The following is a 17,519-nucleotide window of genomic DNA, read 5'->3' as shown; positions in this document are numbered from 1 at the left end:
TTTTTTAGAGAATAAATTACCTGTAAGCACTGAGCATGATTGTGTTAACAGTTACACCAGCTCTGGGAGGGTCAGTGTCTTCACTTGAGGACACTTCAGCGGGTTGGATATAGAATTATTCTAATCTCTTACAGTTAAGCCGTGCCTCAGGATTCAGATGTTACACAGGCTGGATGGTGGAAGGAAGCGATACCTGGGCGCTCCATCGCTGCAGGCACATTACAAATCATCTATATCTTTTCCTGATCTCTATCTCGTTTCAAGTTGCAGTTGAACCTACAGCTTAAGACATTAGTCAAGGTGGAAGGGAGACGTAAGTCACACAGCACGCGGTCGGTCCGGGCCTGTTCTCCTCGCTCTCAAGCAACGCGGAGACAGTCTGTGGCGGATTAGTGTAGTTTTAAAAAGAACCCGAGCTGAAGGTGTTACATGACAGAAAATGTAAAGCGCTCCGTCTATTACGGCGTCATTTGTTCTGAGGGCTGAAATGCAGTGCTTTTAACTGGATGTGGATATAGTGGGTGATGTCAAAGCCTTCTATGTCTCAGAAGCAGAGCTATTTTCCCTTCGACCACCAATGAGCCTCAACCTTTCATAGAATCAGAGAAGGTCTAGACCCAGGGCTGCATCTAGCCAAACATGCATGAAGGTAGTTTATTTGCCTCTGACTCTTTTCTAAATTCCTGTAGTACAACCGTAGAACCGTAGAACCGTTTTCTGTGCAAAATTACCTCGTTATTAATGAGCTGGGTGAGATTCTCAATGCAAAACCTATACATCCCATCCTATACAAAGCCTTAAAGGCACCAGGACCTGACCCCAGCAGCTAGGACTGCAAACGCTTGGTGAGATCAAAGCAGTGGAACCAGCCGTGGGCATTACCTGACCTGAATTTAATTAAAGCTTTACAGGCAGATCAGAGGGGAGACCAGAGCAAAGAAGGCTGCTTCGGATACCTAACATTGTCTAAGACAACACTGGGAGCGAGAGAGAGGGGAGACGGATGAAACACTGCACGCCAGCTCTCTGACACACCAGCTCAGCCTTCCTATAGGTCTCGTTCGTTTACTCAGCCTTTGGGCAAATGTGACTTTAATGAGCCGATGCTGAATGGACGTTAGGCAGAGATTCTCACGCTGGGCCGCCAGCCCGAACATTCTGGCATTATTTTGGCACCAGTTTTAGTGCTGAGTGGCCGAACGAAGGCATTTGTTTCCTCTGCGATCACTATTAAAATTAGATAATGTTTTTTTTTTTCTGAGAACAAAAACGCAATAAACAATTTGTATTCCGAAAACCAGTTATAACGCGAAGAGCGGCGCCTGCTTGGAGGTTGGACAGAATAAACACAGATGCGCTGCAGGCAACGCTGAGCTCCGCATGAAAGCAATGACGGTCGTTTCTCCGGCTGAAGGTGAAGATCTGACGCTCTGATTTTTTTTTTCAAACAACTTTCAAAATCCTTTGGTGCAAAAAATCATTTATTAAACACCTGTAGCAAAATATATTATATATGACTTATATAGAAACATCAGTTGTTGGCATGAAGACCTTTCACTCCGCCCTCTCAGTAGCAGTGTCACTTTTCCGAAGGGGAGTAGGAGGCAAAGCAAATCACGACCTTCTGTCTCATTATTTTCGTCATTTTGCGCACTCATATTCAAGTGGCAGCATTTCCGATACCACCTGAAGGCACCGACAGCATGCGATTCCGCCCGCACCGCCGTGGAGGAGCGGACAAACGCGAGCGACAACCTGCAGCGCTGCCGAGTCGCCGCGTGCGCGTATTGTGAGGGAGCGGATCGGAGCGGAGGGTTGAGAAACGAAACGCTGAGGAGGAACATTGACGTGAAGGAGTTCACACGAGAGGGAGATGCGCTCAGAAACATTCACCCAAAGCTGGCGGGGTTAATGTGACGGGAGTTTGCAGCGGCAGCCGGCTCATCGGCCGGTCTGGTGAGTAGATTTGAGTAAAGCATTCAACACTTTAGGAGTGAATCGATTGTTGAAACTTTGCGCTCGACGCGGTGCGTCTTTTAGAGCAGGGTCGGGAAAAGTGAGTATTTCACTCCGACTTGTGCCAAACGGCCAAACAAATACGCGCGCACATTGACGCGGACTCGAGCGGCGCCGGTTCTCGAGCCGCCGGGCTGCACGCGCGCCAGCCGGGTCGCCGCGGTCCGTGCAAGAGCAGTGAGACAGCGCCATCAATCGCATCGCAGGCACACTCCTCGGTGCCCCTACAGGGAAGGTGGTGCAGCGGGGGGACTGTGTGTGTGTGTGGGGGGGGGGGGTCTCAGCGCCTTCAAGGCGAATGCACTTCAACCATCAGTCTTCCTGCTGTAAAGAGAACACGGGGGGACTGGCGGACTCCCAGCATAACTCAGGCTGCAAAAACAAACACCGGCAATTACTATTATTACAACCCCGGCGTTAAAGTGTGCAAAAATACAGCAGAACTATTATAATCACCATTTCATTCGCAAAGAAAGAGTTATTTCACCTCTTTACGCTGACGGAGGAATTGTGGTGTGAATCCCTCGTTCTTTTTCCAGCTCCAGATGGAGGTCAGGCTCAACTCGCGTTTCTCCCCCCACAATCAAAATAACCTCGTCACGGCACATAAGTGGTTTGGGCTGCAGCTAAAGAGGTGGATATTGGATTATGGCTAGTCCCATTTGCAGCGGACAAGATTTTGCCCTTTGTCAGGATGTGTCACGTGCCTTCCGCTCAGGTGGACTTTATTGCTGAGTGTTTCGAGGAGTCAAACAGAGAGAGTCTCTTATAATGAATACGATGCAGGTAATGATCAGCACACGTGGATGCATGAAAAGTACCAGTGCCGCTGGAATAAAGCCCATAAAAGATTGAGTCACCTTCACCTACACGCTAAAACGTGGTTATTACATTCAGATTAATTTTTTAGTACATTTCCAACGTGGCCTCTTTGGTCCTCGTTTCGGAGCGGAAAGCTTTCACGCCGTTGGCAGCCGGTAAGTAGATCCGGACGTGCGCAGCGCGGAGAGATACGCATCCAGTGCGCGCGAGAGAGGGAAAGAGCGAGTGTGGAGAGAGAGGAGCCGCCTGCGCCGCTGGTAGATGGAGTAGCGGAGAGCTGAGGCGGCCACGTATGACCATGCAGACAGCTGGACCACACGCAAAACCTCCGAATCTATGAGATCCGCGGCGGACGAGGTACGTGGACTGTTGTGTGGAGTTCGTCGGTGTTGTTGCGCGTGAACTTGCGACTCGGCGGCATCTCTGGAAGATGTGAAAAGTTGGAGCCATTGTGCGGCGCGAGCCCAACCGCTGCCTCGTCACTCGGACGCTTCGCAGAAGTTTGGCCTCAGCGTCGAGTGTCGCCGATGTCGAGAAACTGCGATTCGAGCGTTTATCGTTTGTTTTGGGGCTGTTTTTTATTGTGAAGCAAATGTGCAAGTGGGGGATTTTTTCCCCCCAAGCAGATTTGTCCCGAGCGCACGTGAAGTGAACGGCTCGGCTCGGCTCGGCTCGTTGGGGGATGGGGGAGTGAGGCGAAGCGGTGTGAAGGCAGCGAAGTTATTTTCCTGGAAAATGCAACTTTTCGTCGTTGGGAAAACGCCTCGCTTGGTTGAGATCGCGGAAAGGTCCGCTTTACCGAACGCGTCGTTTCGGATGTGTGCGTAAAAACGAGCTACAAACTCGGGGTTTAGTTGGATTTGTTTTACAATGGGCCACGAGCAGATGGTTCTTTTGTAGCTGCAGGTGATCGTTTCATATTTAGGAGCGCGGTGTTACTAATTAACCCGGCATAAAACATTTATAACCTCCTCGTGCGTTTGTGACACGCCAAAGTAAATCCTGTTTTTTATCCGACTCTCCTGCGCGGACATTGCAGCATTTGCCTTTATTTGTCTTTGTGTGGACTCTGAGTCGGAGACGTTGTAAAGCGGCAGTAAAACGAATGCGACTGCCATTTGGAAGCAGTTTCTGAGCCATTTCCCCAGCGGATTACACCGTGATGGCAAAGAGAAGCCCCTGATTGTAAGACCGGCACAAGAAAAGTGAGGTTATTGCAAGTTATTTCATTAAACAATAATAGTTGTGTAAATCTGATGGATTGTTCAGTCTTCATTGACTGTCAACGCTTTGCTGGAAGCGCACGCTCACATTTTGTATCATCAAGCAAATTAAACATTGACATGTTTTCATCCTGTCTCAGTTTTTTTTTTTCTCAGCTCATCAAGCTGATGTTCCGATAAATGTGGTTCCGCCGTTATCAAAAGCTCATAGTTGGCATCTGGTGTTGTGCTTAGATCTCGTCACCTGACGGGCTGCTGCGCTTCATCTTATTTCCACATGGAACCTATTTAGTCATTTATCAGCTCAGCCATTTGAAGGCGTCTGCGAAATCGCACGCTGAAGAAAACCCAGTTCACAGCCTCGTTGCCAAGTTGCCCACACACGGACTGATAGTAGCAAATGATGATTTCGTGTGGTTGTTTGTTTATTAGCTGTAATTAGCTGCCGGAGTCCGATCTATGTGCTTTTGCTTCACAGAGCAGCGTAACACTAGTAACCGTCGTCCTCTTGTGTCTTTCCAGGTGGTTTTGTGAAGATCTCGGTACGATAATGGGGAAGCACTTGGTTTCGCTGCTCGTGCTGCTCCTGCAGCTCGTCTGTGGCTGTGCAGGAAACCAAAGGATGACGAGGGCCGCCTCCTTGCAGTTTACCCACTCTGTTTACAATGCCACCATATACGAGAACTCTGCTGCTAAGACTTACTTAGAGAGTCACACCAAGATGGGGATCTATATCACAGACCCAAGCTGGGAGATAAGGTACAAAATCATTTCTGGAGATAATGAGAACTTATTCAAAGCTGAGGACTACCTGCTGGGAGATTTCAGTTTTTTGCGAATAAGGACCAAAGGAGGCAGCACAGCCATTCTCAACCGGGAGGTTAAAGACCACTACATGCTGACTGTAAAAGCCACGGAGAGGATCAGCAATTTAGAGTCCCGCACCCGAGTGAAGGTGCAGGTCCTGGACACCAATGATCTGAGGCCCCTTTTCTCACCAACATCTTATAGCATCTCTCTGCCGGAGAACACGGCGGTACGCACGAGCGTGGCGAAGGTCACCGCCACCGATGCCGACATCGGTACGAATGGAGAATACTACTATAGTTTCAGGGAGTGGACGGACATGTTCGCAGTGCATCCAACAAGCGGCGTCGTGACGCTGACGGGCAAGCTGGACTACTCGGAGACAAAGCTGTACGAACTGGAGATCCTGGCGGTGGACAGAGGCATGAAGCTGTACGGCAGCAGCGGCTTCAGTAGCATGGCCAAGCTCACAGTGAGGGTAGAGCAGGCCAACGAGCATGCGCCTGTAATCACCGCGGTGACTTTGGCCCCCTCGGATGCAGACCATGACCCCACCTATGCTATTGTGACGGTGGAGGACAATGACCAGGGACCAAATGGGGAGATAGCATCACTGAGTATTGTGGCTGGTGACCCTCTTCAACAGTTCAAGTCTGTGAGAACCAGCCCTGGCAGCAAGGAATATAAAATCAAAGCAGTGAAAGATGTAGACTGGGAGGGCCAGCCTTTTGGATACAACCTCACATTACAGGCAAAGGACAAAGGCAACCCCCCTCAATTTTCTTCTGCTAAATTGGTACATGTCACATCAGCCCAGTTCAAAGTGGGCCCTCCTGTCTTTGAACAGGCCGTTTACAGAGTCAATCTGAGTGAATTCGCCCCTCTTCATACTCCTGTCACTATGGTAACAGCTGTGCCAAAGTATCCACAGATAAAATATGCTTTTAAACACAAATCTGACAAGAACAGATTTACGATCAATCCCGACACGGGTTTGATCAGCACCGCTGGACCAATCAGTGCTGATTTTGCCTCCCAGTTTGAGCTAGAGGTGATCACCAATGACAAAAAAGCGGCAACAAAAGTAATCGTCGACGTGATTGATGTGAACAACAACGCGCCAGAATTCCAGCAGACGTCCTATAGGGCTAGTGTAGATGAGAATGTACCTGTGGGGACCAGCGTGGTCACAGTTCAAGCCACTGATCTGGACAAAGGTGAGAATGGCTATGTGACCTACAGCATAACCAATCAAAGCCCCCAGCCGTTTGTCATTGACTATTTCTCTGGCATCATCACTACCTCTGAGGATCTAGATTATGAACTTATGCCAAGAATTTACCATCTGAAAGTCAGGGCATCAGATTGGGGATCCCCTTTCCGGCGGGAGGTGGAATCATCAGTCATTGTAACATTAAACAACCTGAATGATAATAAGCCCTTGTTCGAGAATGTGGACTGTGAAGTGACTGTGCCAAGGGATCATGGAGTGGGAGAGCAGATAACAACAGTTTCTGCCATAGATGCTGACGAACTGCAGCTTGTGCGGTACATCATCAAAGCCGGCAACGATCTTGACCTGTTCGAAATGAACCCCAACTCCGGTGTGCTGTCCCTGAAACACACGCTGAGTGAGGGCGAAGCAGCCAAAGTCTCCTTCCATAGTTTACAAATCATCGCCACCGACGGTGAACATGAAACTCAGCCGATGTTCATGAACATCACTGTCATCACTGCACGAAAGCCCGTCCAGTTAAAGTGTGTGGAGACCGGGGTTGCCTCCATGTTGGCGGAAAAGCTACTTCAGGGCAGCAAAGTGCACACGCAAACTGAGCCGTATGACAACTTCATGGACATACACTCAGTCAACCGATACGCGCCCCAGTTTGTGGACTCATTCCCGAGTGTTATTGAAGTCAAAGAGGATCTTCCGGTTGGTGCTCGGATCGTTCACTTAAGCGCCACAGACTCAGACAGTGGTTTCAATGGGAAGGTTGTGTATGTTGTTTCAGGAGGAGATACTGAAAGCCGATTTATTGTAGACATGGAGACTGGCTGGCTCTTGGTTTATTCTCCTCTTGACAAGGAAACAACAGATCATTACACCCTCAACATTACGGTTTATGACCTTGGCATACCACAGAAATCCTCGTCACGCCTCCTGGATGTTAAGATCCTAGACGCCAACGATAATAGCCCAACATTTTTGCAGAGTTCTTATTCAGTTGAAATAAGTGAGAGCACACCTGTTGGCACAGACATCATCCAGGTAGATGCAACTGACAAGGATCAAGGAGAGAATGGATTGGTAAAATATTCGATTCTGGGCGGCACAGATCACTTCGCGATCAACGAGGAGAGTGGAGTGGTGACGGTGACAAAGTCACTGGATCGTGAACTGCATCCAGTTTATGTCTTGAAGATTGCGGCACACGACCAGGCAGTAAATGAGCCTCAGCTCGTGTCCACGGTGCCACTTAAGATCACGCTGGAAGATGTGAATGATAATCCACCCAAATTTGTCCCACCCAATTACCATGTCAAGGTGAGGGAAGACCTCCCAATCGGTACTGTAATCATGTGGCTGGAGGCTCACGACCCTGACGTTGGACCGTCCAGTCAGGTACGATACAGTCTCATCGACAACGGAGACGGGAATTTCGAGGTGGACAAACTAAGTGGTGCCGTACGAATTGTGCAAAACCTAGATTATGAGACAAGGCAGGTATACAACCTGACGGCCAAGGCTAAGGACAAAGGGAAGCCCATATCGCTGTCATCGACCTGCTTCATTGAGGTGGATGTGGTGGATGTGAATGAGAATCTGTATAGGCCTCTATTCCGATCGTTTGTGGAAAAGGGATTTATAAAAGAGGACGCACTTATTGGGACTTCAGTAATGACTGTAACAGCAGAGGATGAAGACAAAGGAAGAGATGGAGAAATAAGATACTCTATACGAGATGGATCTGGTCTGGGGGTCTTCACCATTGATGAGGAAACGGGTGAGTCTCTTGTCTCAGTATTCATGTAGAGTAATGTGTTGATGTGTATCACAGTCAGATAGTTTCCTTGAGGAGTTTCATGCAGTATGTCTGTGTCAGTGGAACAGTGAGCTGAGTTTTCCATCAGACGGGTGAGGTTCCTGATTCCAGGCATTTTTATTCTTAAGGCAGGAACAGATGTCTTTGAAACCTGTTTGGACATTCCCCAGTCACTGTGTTACTAAGATATTCTGATTTCAGTTGTGCTTTCATTGTAATAAAATATTCTAGCAACATTGTAATAGCTTTTGAAACAGCACATTTCCAGTATTGCACTGGTGGCAAGAAATGGATTTTTTTTATTATGCTGCAGAAATTATGTTAATACTTGCTCAGCTGCCCAGAATGAATGTAACAGCTGACTCAGTTAGCTCAGGATAAGCAGTCTGGAATTCCAGGAGTTCCTCCCCAAAAAATCCAGCAATCACCTGATTTGGATGTTTTGGACCTGTATTAAATGTCAAGTTTTTTTTTCAGAATAATGATATATATATAAGAAATGTTATATTTTGAGAACTACTTTCTAAACACTATTTTCAAAGGAAATATACTCAAAGTTTAAGCGGAATAGTGATAAACTACAGTATTATCCAGCGACTGGCATCTATGTTTCGTGTAGTGTACAGATCCATGGAGCCTGGTCTGATCTTCTTAATCCCACAGGCCTATATTAAGTGATTATCAGGAGGTGCAATGATAGGATTGCCCTGGGCTTGGTCCTGTTATTATGGATTACATCTGAGGTCAGTAGACAACTAAGTACAGTCAAGGTGCATTGCCCCTCCTGTGATTTCACTAGATGAAGGGTGTGGTGCGTTCAACCACCGTATCATGATTGTAAAAGTTAAACACAAGCGCCGCAGCACACTCCACCGTGTAGTCAGTGCTGCAGCTGCATGTCGTGAGCTTTTTTAAAAGTGTTTCACTTTGGGAATCAAATGAAAAAGTGGTGGGAGGAAAGATGCCAAGAACTGCACACCTTCTGTTTTTTTTTTCCTGTTCGAGCTTGTAATCCTGTAACACTTGTTAAAAGGAGCCCAGCCATTATCTGTCGTGTAGTGTTTGTTTATTCCATCAGCGCCACACAGATCGGTGTCGTTTCAGCGCTTGTTCTCATTGTGGCGTCCACATATTGCAATAACAACAAAACTTCTCTGCGGTTGAAGCAGTGGCAAGTGTCTCACTGTGTGGTGGGTGATGCTAGACTCTCACAGTAGGTGTATCTGACAAATCTGAGCAACGAACAAAGACGTTTCTTTAGAACTGGGCCATTCCAACTTGCCTAAGGAACAAACAAGATATGAGTATTGTTTATTTGGTGCCGTTCCGTCCTAATTGACGTCAGTCTGAAGCTGAAGCAACTATTTCATGTCCAGATATGGCTTCTTTTCTGTCCTCTGTGACTGCTCCACGAGTCCATGGCAACTGTTTGCACAGACATTCCCTGCGTTATTAAAAGCGCTGTGGTCACAGGCTTCATGCCATCTTCATTTTAACGTGCTTTTATCAAGTCTCCTTTCTGGGCCCTTTCCCATGATGTGGACCCAATTTACCTTATGCTTTCTTTAATCACAAAACAGTCCGGAGATTTGTTTGACAGATAAGAACCAAGACGACAGAGTCAAATTGAACCTTGGGATAATTAACTACACAGACAACAGGAAGCAGAGTAACCATGACAGTATTAGTGAACTTTGAGCTTTAGCAGTTTGTTCATTAAACATATAGTTGTGTGTCATATATGGCAGACTTTTACACAACGCATGAAGCGATGACTTTTCTGTCAAGTTGTTGATGTAATTACTATTACTTTTTAAAGCCATTTCCCCCTCAGATATTCTTGAACATGATTTAAAAACATGGAACCACTGCTGGACTGGATGCGTCTCAAGACATCATCTGACAGAATGGCTGGAAATAATCACTGCGTTCTGTATGTAGGTCACTAGTGAAGAAAGTTGAAGGGATTATAACTCCTCAGTGGAGATACAGACGATGTGGATTTGAGTCATGTTTGGTGGCGGCCTTCATATATAAAGGGCAACACCAACATCAGGACGCTGTCAAACACTTGTGATCACCAGTTAATGTTTCTACAGCTGGTTGAAACTGACGTGTTATCAAGTATTGATGGAGTCTCCACTCCTTAAAGTTCACCTGGCTCACGATCAGTCTAAGTCTGACGCACCTTAACGCCAGGCAACAGTCAGCAGACACACAGGCGAGCGGTGTCTTTATTGCCGATGAGTAACTGTTTTATCACTTCCTCTCTCTGCCTTGACTGAAATCCCAATAGCTCAGGTAGACGACCGCTGGAATATGAGAGGTTTAAAGGCACAGGCCTCCTACAGCTGCTGCTGCTGCAGGAGGACTTTTTCATCACTTTTAAATAAAGCTTTCCACGACTTCACCTCGTGCCGAAGGATTAGGCAAAGTAACGGTAAAAGAATTCCTTTGGCTTTGAGTTGAAGGATTGAGGACAGTGAAGGCCTCAGTTTTATAAAGTGGTGCTGCTCAAGAGTCTGGAATTATGGAACCACACTCTATTATAGCTCTAATATTAGGCCTAGAAGAGTGACAGTATGGGTTGAGGACGCATGATGGCCACTGCTTGACTCGGAACAAAGAGAGTGAAGGTCGCCTTAAGCCACAGCCATTACGCTTTGTTACATGCCCATATGTCATTCTACTCTATTTATCTGCTATATGTACATGTACAGTGCATCCATTTACGTCTAGATGCATCGGCCCACGATTTACTCGATTACCTGAGTTTATGGTCTGGAGCTGAACACAAAACACAAATGGCTCAAAGTAAAAGCATGCTTTAAAGGTGTCCAGATCCAGAGTCTGCGACCTAGATTAGAGGCAGAGTCGGATTGTGTAATGTATGCATTGCCCTTTCTTGTTGGATAATATATGCATTGCCCTTTCACTTGAAGCTGTCCTGCTTCACAGCCTGCCCTGTGAATGCGTTCTTTGTGAAAGCAAACGAAACAGCTTGATGCATAATGACACGTCCTGTTAGCGTGTTTTCTGTTTGCACAGAAATTGGCACTTTTTTTCCTGCTCTTACAGGAAACTGGGTTTGAACAGTGACGATAGGACGTTGGCCTGCATTTGTTAGCGACGGGTTGAAGTCGGTCTAAGCTGAGAGCTGTTGCGCTCTGTCCCTGAAGTGTCTATAGGTCTGAGGTAGAAGTGGGGCTGCGAAGTGGCACATGGGCCTAAATAGTTTTTGCTTGAGTGCTGTTACTGTGGAGACGTGAGCAGGAATGTACAGCGGGACGAAGTTGATTGTAGGTTGCTAAATGAAAAACACACTTTCCCTCGTTAAAAGTATGTTGTTCTCTCAGTCCATTAAGTCTTTTTAAAGAAACTTAGGGCTGCCTTGTGCAGGGGACGTGCCCGATTGTGTGCCCATTCTTGTGGGACCTGCCTTTGTGCCTTTACGTTTGAACCGCTCCCGTCTCTGAGCACAGTCCACAGTCCACGGGTTCGTCTTCTATTGACAGTCATTACTGAACCTTCCCGACTGGCGTTCAGCAGTCAGCAGTTATATTTTGGACACATCTGAGCGTCCTCACTAGGGGCCCTCTCTGCTGAATGATGGCAGAGATATAAGACACGGACATGCTTTTATCCTTTTATTCAAATTTCAGTGAATATTTTGAGCGTTTAGAGTCAATTTCACGCTTGCCGATGCTTGACAACTGATGGCTTTGACCATGAAAACACCCGTGTGCAGTCAAGTGTGTGCACTAAAATATATTTGACTGCTACCAACAAATATTTTATGGCTATTTTGCCCAACGCCAAAATGTACAGTTTGAAGTATTTATGCCAAAAGTCAGAGTGTGTGGTAGGTTTTTTACTGAGTTATCGTAACTCATGTTCCATATTTTACTTATTTATTTCCTTCCAGTATAAACGTCAGTTTATACTGGAATTACTGGAATTATGACTTTAATGCCTATATATTTTAATATAATCTAGTGATGGAGGAGAACAACACAACAAGCTAAATCCGGAGTTTTTACTTCAAACCACTTAAAGCTGGACAGAACCAGGTCAGAGGTATCACCCAGTTTTCACTCTTATGCTAAGTTGAGCTAAGCAAAGGTTTAATAATGAAAACAGCCACATTTCCTGTGCACTTCTGTTTAATGACCACGTAGACTAGCTTCACTCTGCAAACTGGATGGAGGTAGACAGATCAAACTACCGCTGAACACTCCAGCATATGTTTCCAGGCTCCATATGTTCAGACAGCAGCATATTCCTCACAGACTTCACAGTTTTTATTTATGGGTGTTTCTGTTATTTATATCTCGCATTTCTTGCGTTGTGTAGAAGTTGGAGGTGGGTAAGCGTTCACAGCTTGACTGACCTATGAGCTTCCTCTGCGTGCCTTTGAAACACAGATGACCTACAAACAACAGATGACCTGCAGTTCATGAACGCATCAAGTTCAGGACAACATAGCTGTTGGTTTAATAAAACTATGAATTCAATGGTATTATTATTTGAAAACTCTACACAGCTCCTATTTAAACCCACAGATCTTTGTGAGGACGAAGCTGGGGTGGATTGATGGCCTGAATCCCATAGTTTGTCCTTTGCTTTTGTATCTGTTGTGTCATTTAAAATAACCCGATGGATGTGTTTTCTTTTAAGTCTGGTCATATGATTGAGGTACTGACGCTTGTTCAGCTGTGGATGAGAATGGTGTCCTGGTATTTAGAGGGGGAGGTGTGAATGCCTCCTCACATTATGGCCAGCATGTGTAGGTTTTCCGAGCATCTAGAGGCAGGTATTCGTAGGAACAAATGAAGATGCAGCTTTGCCAACTGCTATGGCTGAGACAGGCAGGAATGAGAGCTTCTTGGGACAGTTGGAGCTTAGAGTAGTAGATGTAGAGCAAAAGCTCCTTGATAATATGATGACATTGAATCATGGAGTATTCTGCTGAAGCCTGTTCTAGGAACACTACTCCCAGCAACAATGGAAGCTTTGTATCATCAGCCACGGCCCGAAAGCTGTTTCAACTCGTATAAATAGGCAGTCGAAAGAAGCAAAGCCCATTCAGTCGTGCATCACAGACATGTTTAAAGTCTGGATCCAATGTTCCCTCGCAGCCAATGCATAAATAATTTATTTTTATATTTTCTTTGGGTGTTAGTTTCTCATTACAGCAGAACAACTCTGAAGTCTTTATCAGCAGTGGATGAGTAACTTGATTCTTATCCCACTAAAACACAAACAAAGAGCGGGATTACGCCGACACCCGCGGCATGAAGTTTCACAGTCGTCAGGCTGCTGAAATAATTGCGCTTGTCTTAAGGACCGTTTTCCCTTAAGCCAGATGTTGACAGCCTTTTTCCTGCCTGGTCTGACATCGCTGTACATTGTGCACAGTGGTGCATGAAGTAGATTGTAAGTGTTTGCTTATCGAATAGGACGATAATGTTGACATGTTAATGAACTGTACCCATGTATCTGTGACCTTATGCCCTTTTAGAACTGCCCATTAGATCTGGATTGAGCACATTTTAAACATATATAACAGACATGTAATAAAACAAACTGCTAGATTTAGAAATTCAGTTCATAACCACTGCTCATTATTTTCAATTTAACAACCTTTTTATGCCTGTTAACCTCTAATTTTATAGTTTAGTTATAATTGAAAGAGGCTCAAAAGTTTTTGTCTCGTTTTATTCCACAGAGTTGAAACTTCAGGCTGCGCTTTTCATATACAACCTCAAAAAAATGTGCTTCTATTCTAGACTATATTTAACATCTTCATTTTTCCAAGCTTTGGGACATTTATACCAGCAGGCTTAATGGCGCTGAAGGCTGGATCTTGGCAACAGATGTCTGGGAACTTGGGGATGATGTGATATTAAGTTGCTGGGTAACACAAAGCTTAGTTTAGGACTCCTTCTGCTACACTAGGCTCTACAACGTGCTAGTGGAATTTGAAGCATTTTGCCAGGGCTGTGGAAAGAGGGGGGTGGGGAGGTGGGGGGCACTGGGAAAGTTTATGTAAGCATATGAACTAGAGGAATGTGGGGTAGGGGTGAGCAGATTTAACACAGGTAGTTCAAAGCTCCCAACTCTTCAGCTGCACAATGAACAAGGCTCGTGCATTATGTTGAACTGGCTCCACAACACAATCACAGCTCTGAGTCAATGGTTAACTGCAGGCTTGCAGAGTCCGCTCACCAATGTGAAAACCGGCCTGAGACAAGCAGAATGTTGTCAGCCGTGTTTGTTTATATGCAGCCTGAACTACATCAGAGCTATATGTTGTTGTCGACGTGCAGCTTTCATCCGGCTTAAAAGTGGTTTTATGAAACGAACGTGCGATGCATCAAGGCCGGCTGTTGATTTAAGTGCATGTTTAGGTAAAATACCTGCTCGTCTGTGGTTCAAACGCTGTCGGTTGTCCGTGGATTCCACCACGCTGCCACTGTGCTCAAGTGACTTTGAAGAACAAAGCCAGAGGGAAAAGGAAAGGAGAGGAGAAAGGCGGAAAGCAGAGGCCGCTGCTCGTTTTTCCTTCCCCGTGGCCGTAGGGCAGGTTTTGCTTTGCCTTACTGAGCACACTAGCTATAAGCAATGGGTGTGGCTGCTGAATTCTTTGTTATAACTATTCACCCAGGGGCCATTGCGCATTACCTCTTCATTTTCAGTGCGTTAAGGTCAAGTTTGGTCTTGGATCCTGTGGACGTTTGAACATTTAAGTAAATATTCGACTTGCAGCTGCACTTTTATAAAGTTCTGCAAGCACTGTTCCACTAATTCTCTCTCTATGAATGCCTGAATCCCATAATAGTTAAGAGTTTACAATTAATACCTTTTTTGCATATCATCCTCACATAATCCATTTGTTGTTAATATATATACATAGAGTGTATGCTGATCATGCTGTCGATCTTACTTTGCGTCTAAATGCTTGGTTGCTCGTTCCTTATCATTAGTTTAATTATACAGACTCATCTAATTTGCGTTCTCCATGCACTGGCCTGTGCTATTTTTGCCGCCGTGCTCTCGGCTGGAGGAAACGCTGGGGAGCTACCTGTGCTCCCGTTTTCCTGCCACCCTTCTTATTACACGCCTGAAGCTAAGGTGAGAGCGCTGTAACGATAACTAATGACAAGAGGGCTCAAAACGCAGGGATCCCAAAGTAAAGCACGGCGCGGGAGCAAATGAGCTTCACCTCCCCAAGTCCCCTCCCGCGTTAAATCCGAGACGCCATTTGCAGTGTTATCTCTGCGTTTTTACTCAAGGCAAGAGCGTTGGCTGCTCTCATTTACACTCCTTCACAGTTCATCAAGTTACAGCCAGTCAGTAAAGGCTGCAGCACAAAATGTGTCTTTCTGTATGTTATAGTGGAGGCTCCTTATCAGGACTAGCCGTAGCTCCAAGTACACAACACCCACACCCGGTAATGACATTAACGTGTCCGCCATCATTTGCTTTTATTAGTTTCAGATAAGAGTAAAATCGCCTTATTCTATTTCAGCTATCGAGGTTATACAGGCACAGCAAATAACTCTGACATGAAACGGAGGTCATTATGAAGCCTCCCTGAGTCTCCCTCGCCCTTCGCTGCCGAGACCCAACTTATGAGGAAGTCAACTACTGCAGTGTTGCTGCGTTATTCTCTGTCCTTCTGCTGCTCGTGTGCTGTTTTGTGGACTTCGCCTTTTGTTGCGTCCCCGATGTTCCTACTGCACATTCAACTCTGCAGAAGAAACAGACGCACAAAGAGCTGTGTGTGTCTGCGAAGCACCGATCAGCTTGTTTATTTTCACACTGGAACGTGATTTAAATGAATAATCCGTCAAGGTACCCGCTGTGTAATGTACCTGCCTACCTACATACTGTCATCAAAGCAACGGTGTATTTACATAAACAGCTGCTACAGTAAAAACACAAACACTTGTTTTTTGCTTTTTTTTAGGATAACGTAGAGAGAAATTGGTCATTTAGAGTCATTTAACCGGTCAACCAACCTCTCCTCACTCCAATTAGCAGTGATTTATCCTAGTTAAATCATTTTAACCCAGGCTGAGGGGAGAAATTTGTGTGCATGTACATACATTAGGTGTTAATTTCTGAAAGCATCCTCTTCCTTGCACAACACACAATTATCCCTATTCTGCAGTCCAAGTGCTCGCACTGAGCACCTGGCGAGTGCAGCAAGTGGGATAAGGGTGGGGATGAAAAGCACTAAGGCCAATTCACGGCTGCTTTTCTAACCATATCGGCAGTAAGATTCACAGTCTAAATGTCTAAGCCAGTGTTGGCACATCAGAACGTTTGGTTTGACTCACGGGGGTCGGAGCCTCCTCAGCACGACACATCTGAATGGTCTGTAGGTCCCAGTCTGCAGGAACCTTCCCATCCTCCACTCTTCCTTTTAGCCGTTGTCAATTTATACGACATACATCTGTCTGAAAGCGCGTTTGTTTGCTCAGCTGAAAGCTCCAGCCCCCGCTCGGCTGTAAAAAAACTCCCTGCCAGTGAATGGAAACCACAGAGCGCCGGCCGCTCGTTGTTAAGGCGCCACCTTGACGTGTTTCAGCCGAGGCACCTTCGGCCGACCTCTAGACCCACCTGTGTAACGACAGCCGGCGTTCAAGCATCAGTTCACTTCACAGCCAGAAATCGATTTCAGAGATCACTGAGTGCAGGCAGCGATGTGAGACGCAGGGCATGTGTTGCACATGAAAACCAGCTCGCTGACGCGCAGACTGAAGACTGTGTTTACGTCTCCCCCATCCCTCAGGTGTTATTCGGACCCAGGAGCTGCTGGATCACGAGACGACGCCACACTACTGGCTCACGGTCTACGCCATGGACCGCGGCGTGGTGCCGCTCTCGGCCTTCGTGGAGGTCTACATCGAGGTGCAGGATGTCAACGACAACGCCCCGCAGACGTCGGAGCCCGTCTACTACCCCTCTGTCATGGAGAACTCCCCGAAAGATGTGTCAATCATCAAAATAAACGCGGTGGATCCGGACGACAAGGGCAGCGAGAACCTCGCCTACAGAATCACCAGCGGCAATCCCCAGGGTTTCTTTGCCATTAACAGCAAGACAGGTAAGAGTACTGTAGGAAAGTTCTTGTTACTGTAAATTGCATCCTTACGCTTGGTCGTGATTTTATATTGTACTTAACTTCTACTGCAAACGTTAAGTTTAAGTTAAGTGAGAAGAAGATATCAGCAGATATCACCTACTGGGTCATAGATGTGTCAAAAAGACTGGTGTATATATGCTTTTGGGAGTCTGGGCCCAGCTTTAAGACACACTCCGCTGAATGGCTGGCAGATTATGAGCTTCTGTGAGGTTCCCGCTTCCTGTCCGGCAAAAAGAAAGCGGTGTGAACACAGTGTTTTAACTCAGGTCAGGAGCAGGTTGGGCCTACAGGGGTTTTTCCACTCTAACGCTCTAAAGTGTGTTTTCATAGGCTACTCTGGAAAATGGTGCGGTGATTAATATTTCATTGGGGTCCTTTAACGTTAACGCTGACTATGTGTAGTTGTACGAAGACAAATCTAGACCCAGAATCTAGGTGTCATTTTACTTGTGT

General features: G+C 46.2%; 1 protein-coding gene across 12 annotated transcripts in view; it reads left to right on the top strand.

Annotated features, from left to right (window-relative positions):
* The first annotated feature begins 1,622 nt into the window (after nt 1–1,622).
* The window catches only part of fat1a (FAT atypical cadherin 1a), a 56,370-nt gene continuing 40,473 nt past the window's right edge, over nt 1,623–17,519 (top strand). For 5 of the 12 annotated variants that reach the window (XR_003785014.3, XR_003785020.3, XR_008694094.1 and 2 more), the window contains exons 1-3: nt 1,623–1,956; nt 4,584–7,873; nt 16,713–17,027. Coding sequence is in view for 9 of the 12 variants with exons in the window: in XM_029142785.3 (XP_028998618.1) it covers nt 4,612–7,873; nt 16,713–17,027 (3,577 nt within the window). In the remaining 3 variants the exon portion in view is untranslated. Of the gene's footprint in view, nt 1,957–3,038; nt 3,196–3,522; nt 4,044–4,583; nt 7,874–16,712; nt 17,028–17,519 lie in introns of those variants that run through there. The other 7 variants (XM_029142623.3, XM_029142556.3, XM_029142366.3 and 4 more) reach the window with 3 other exon arrangements.

The sequence above is a fragment of the Betta splendens genome, chromosome 1 (assembly GCF_900634795.4).
Source record: "Betta splendens chromosome 1, fBetSpl5.4, whole genome shotgun sequence".
NCBI classification, from domain to species: domain Eukaryota; kingdom Metazoa; phylum Chordata; class Actinopteri; order Anabantiformes; family Osphronemidae; genus Betta; species Betta splendens.
The sequence above is the reverse complement of the archived record's forward strand: the minus strand, read 5'-3'. Positions and strand labels throughout refer to the sequence as shown.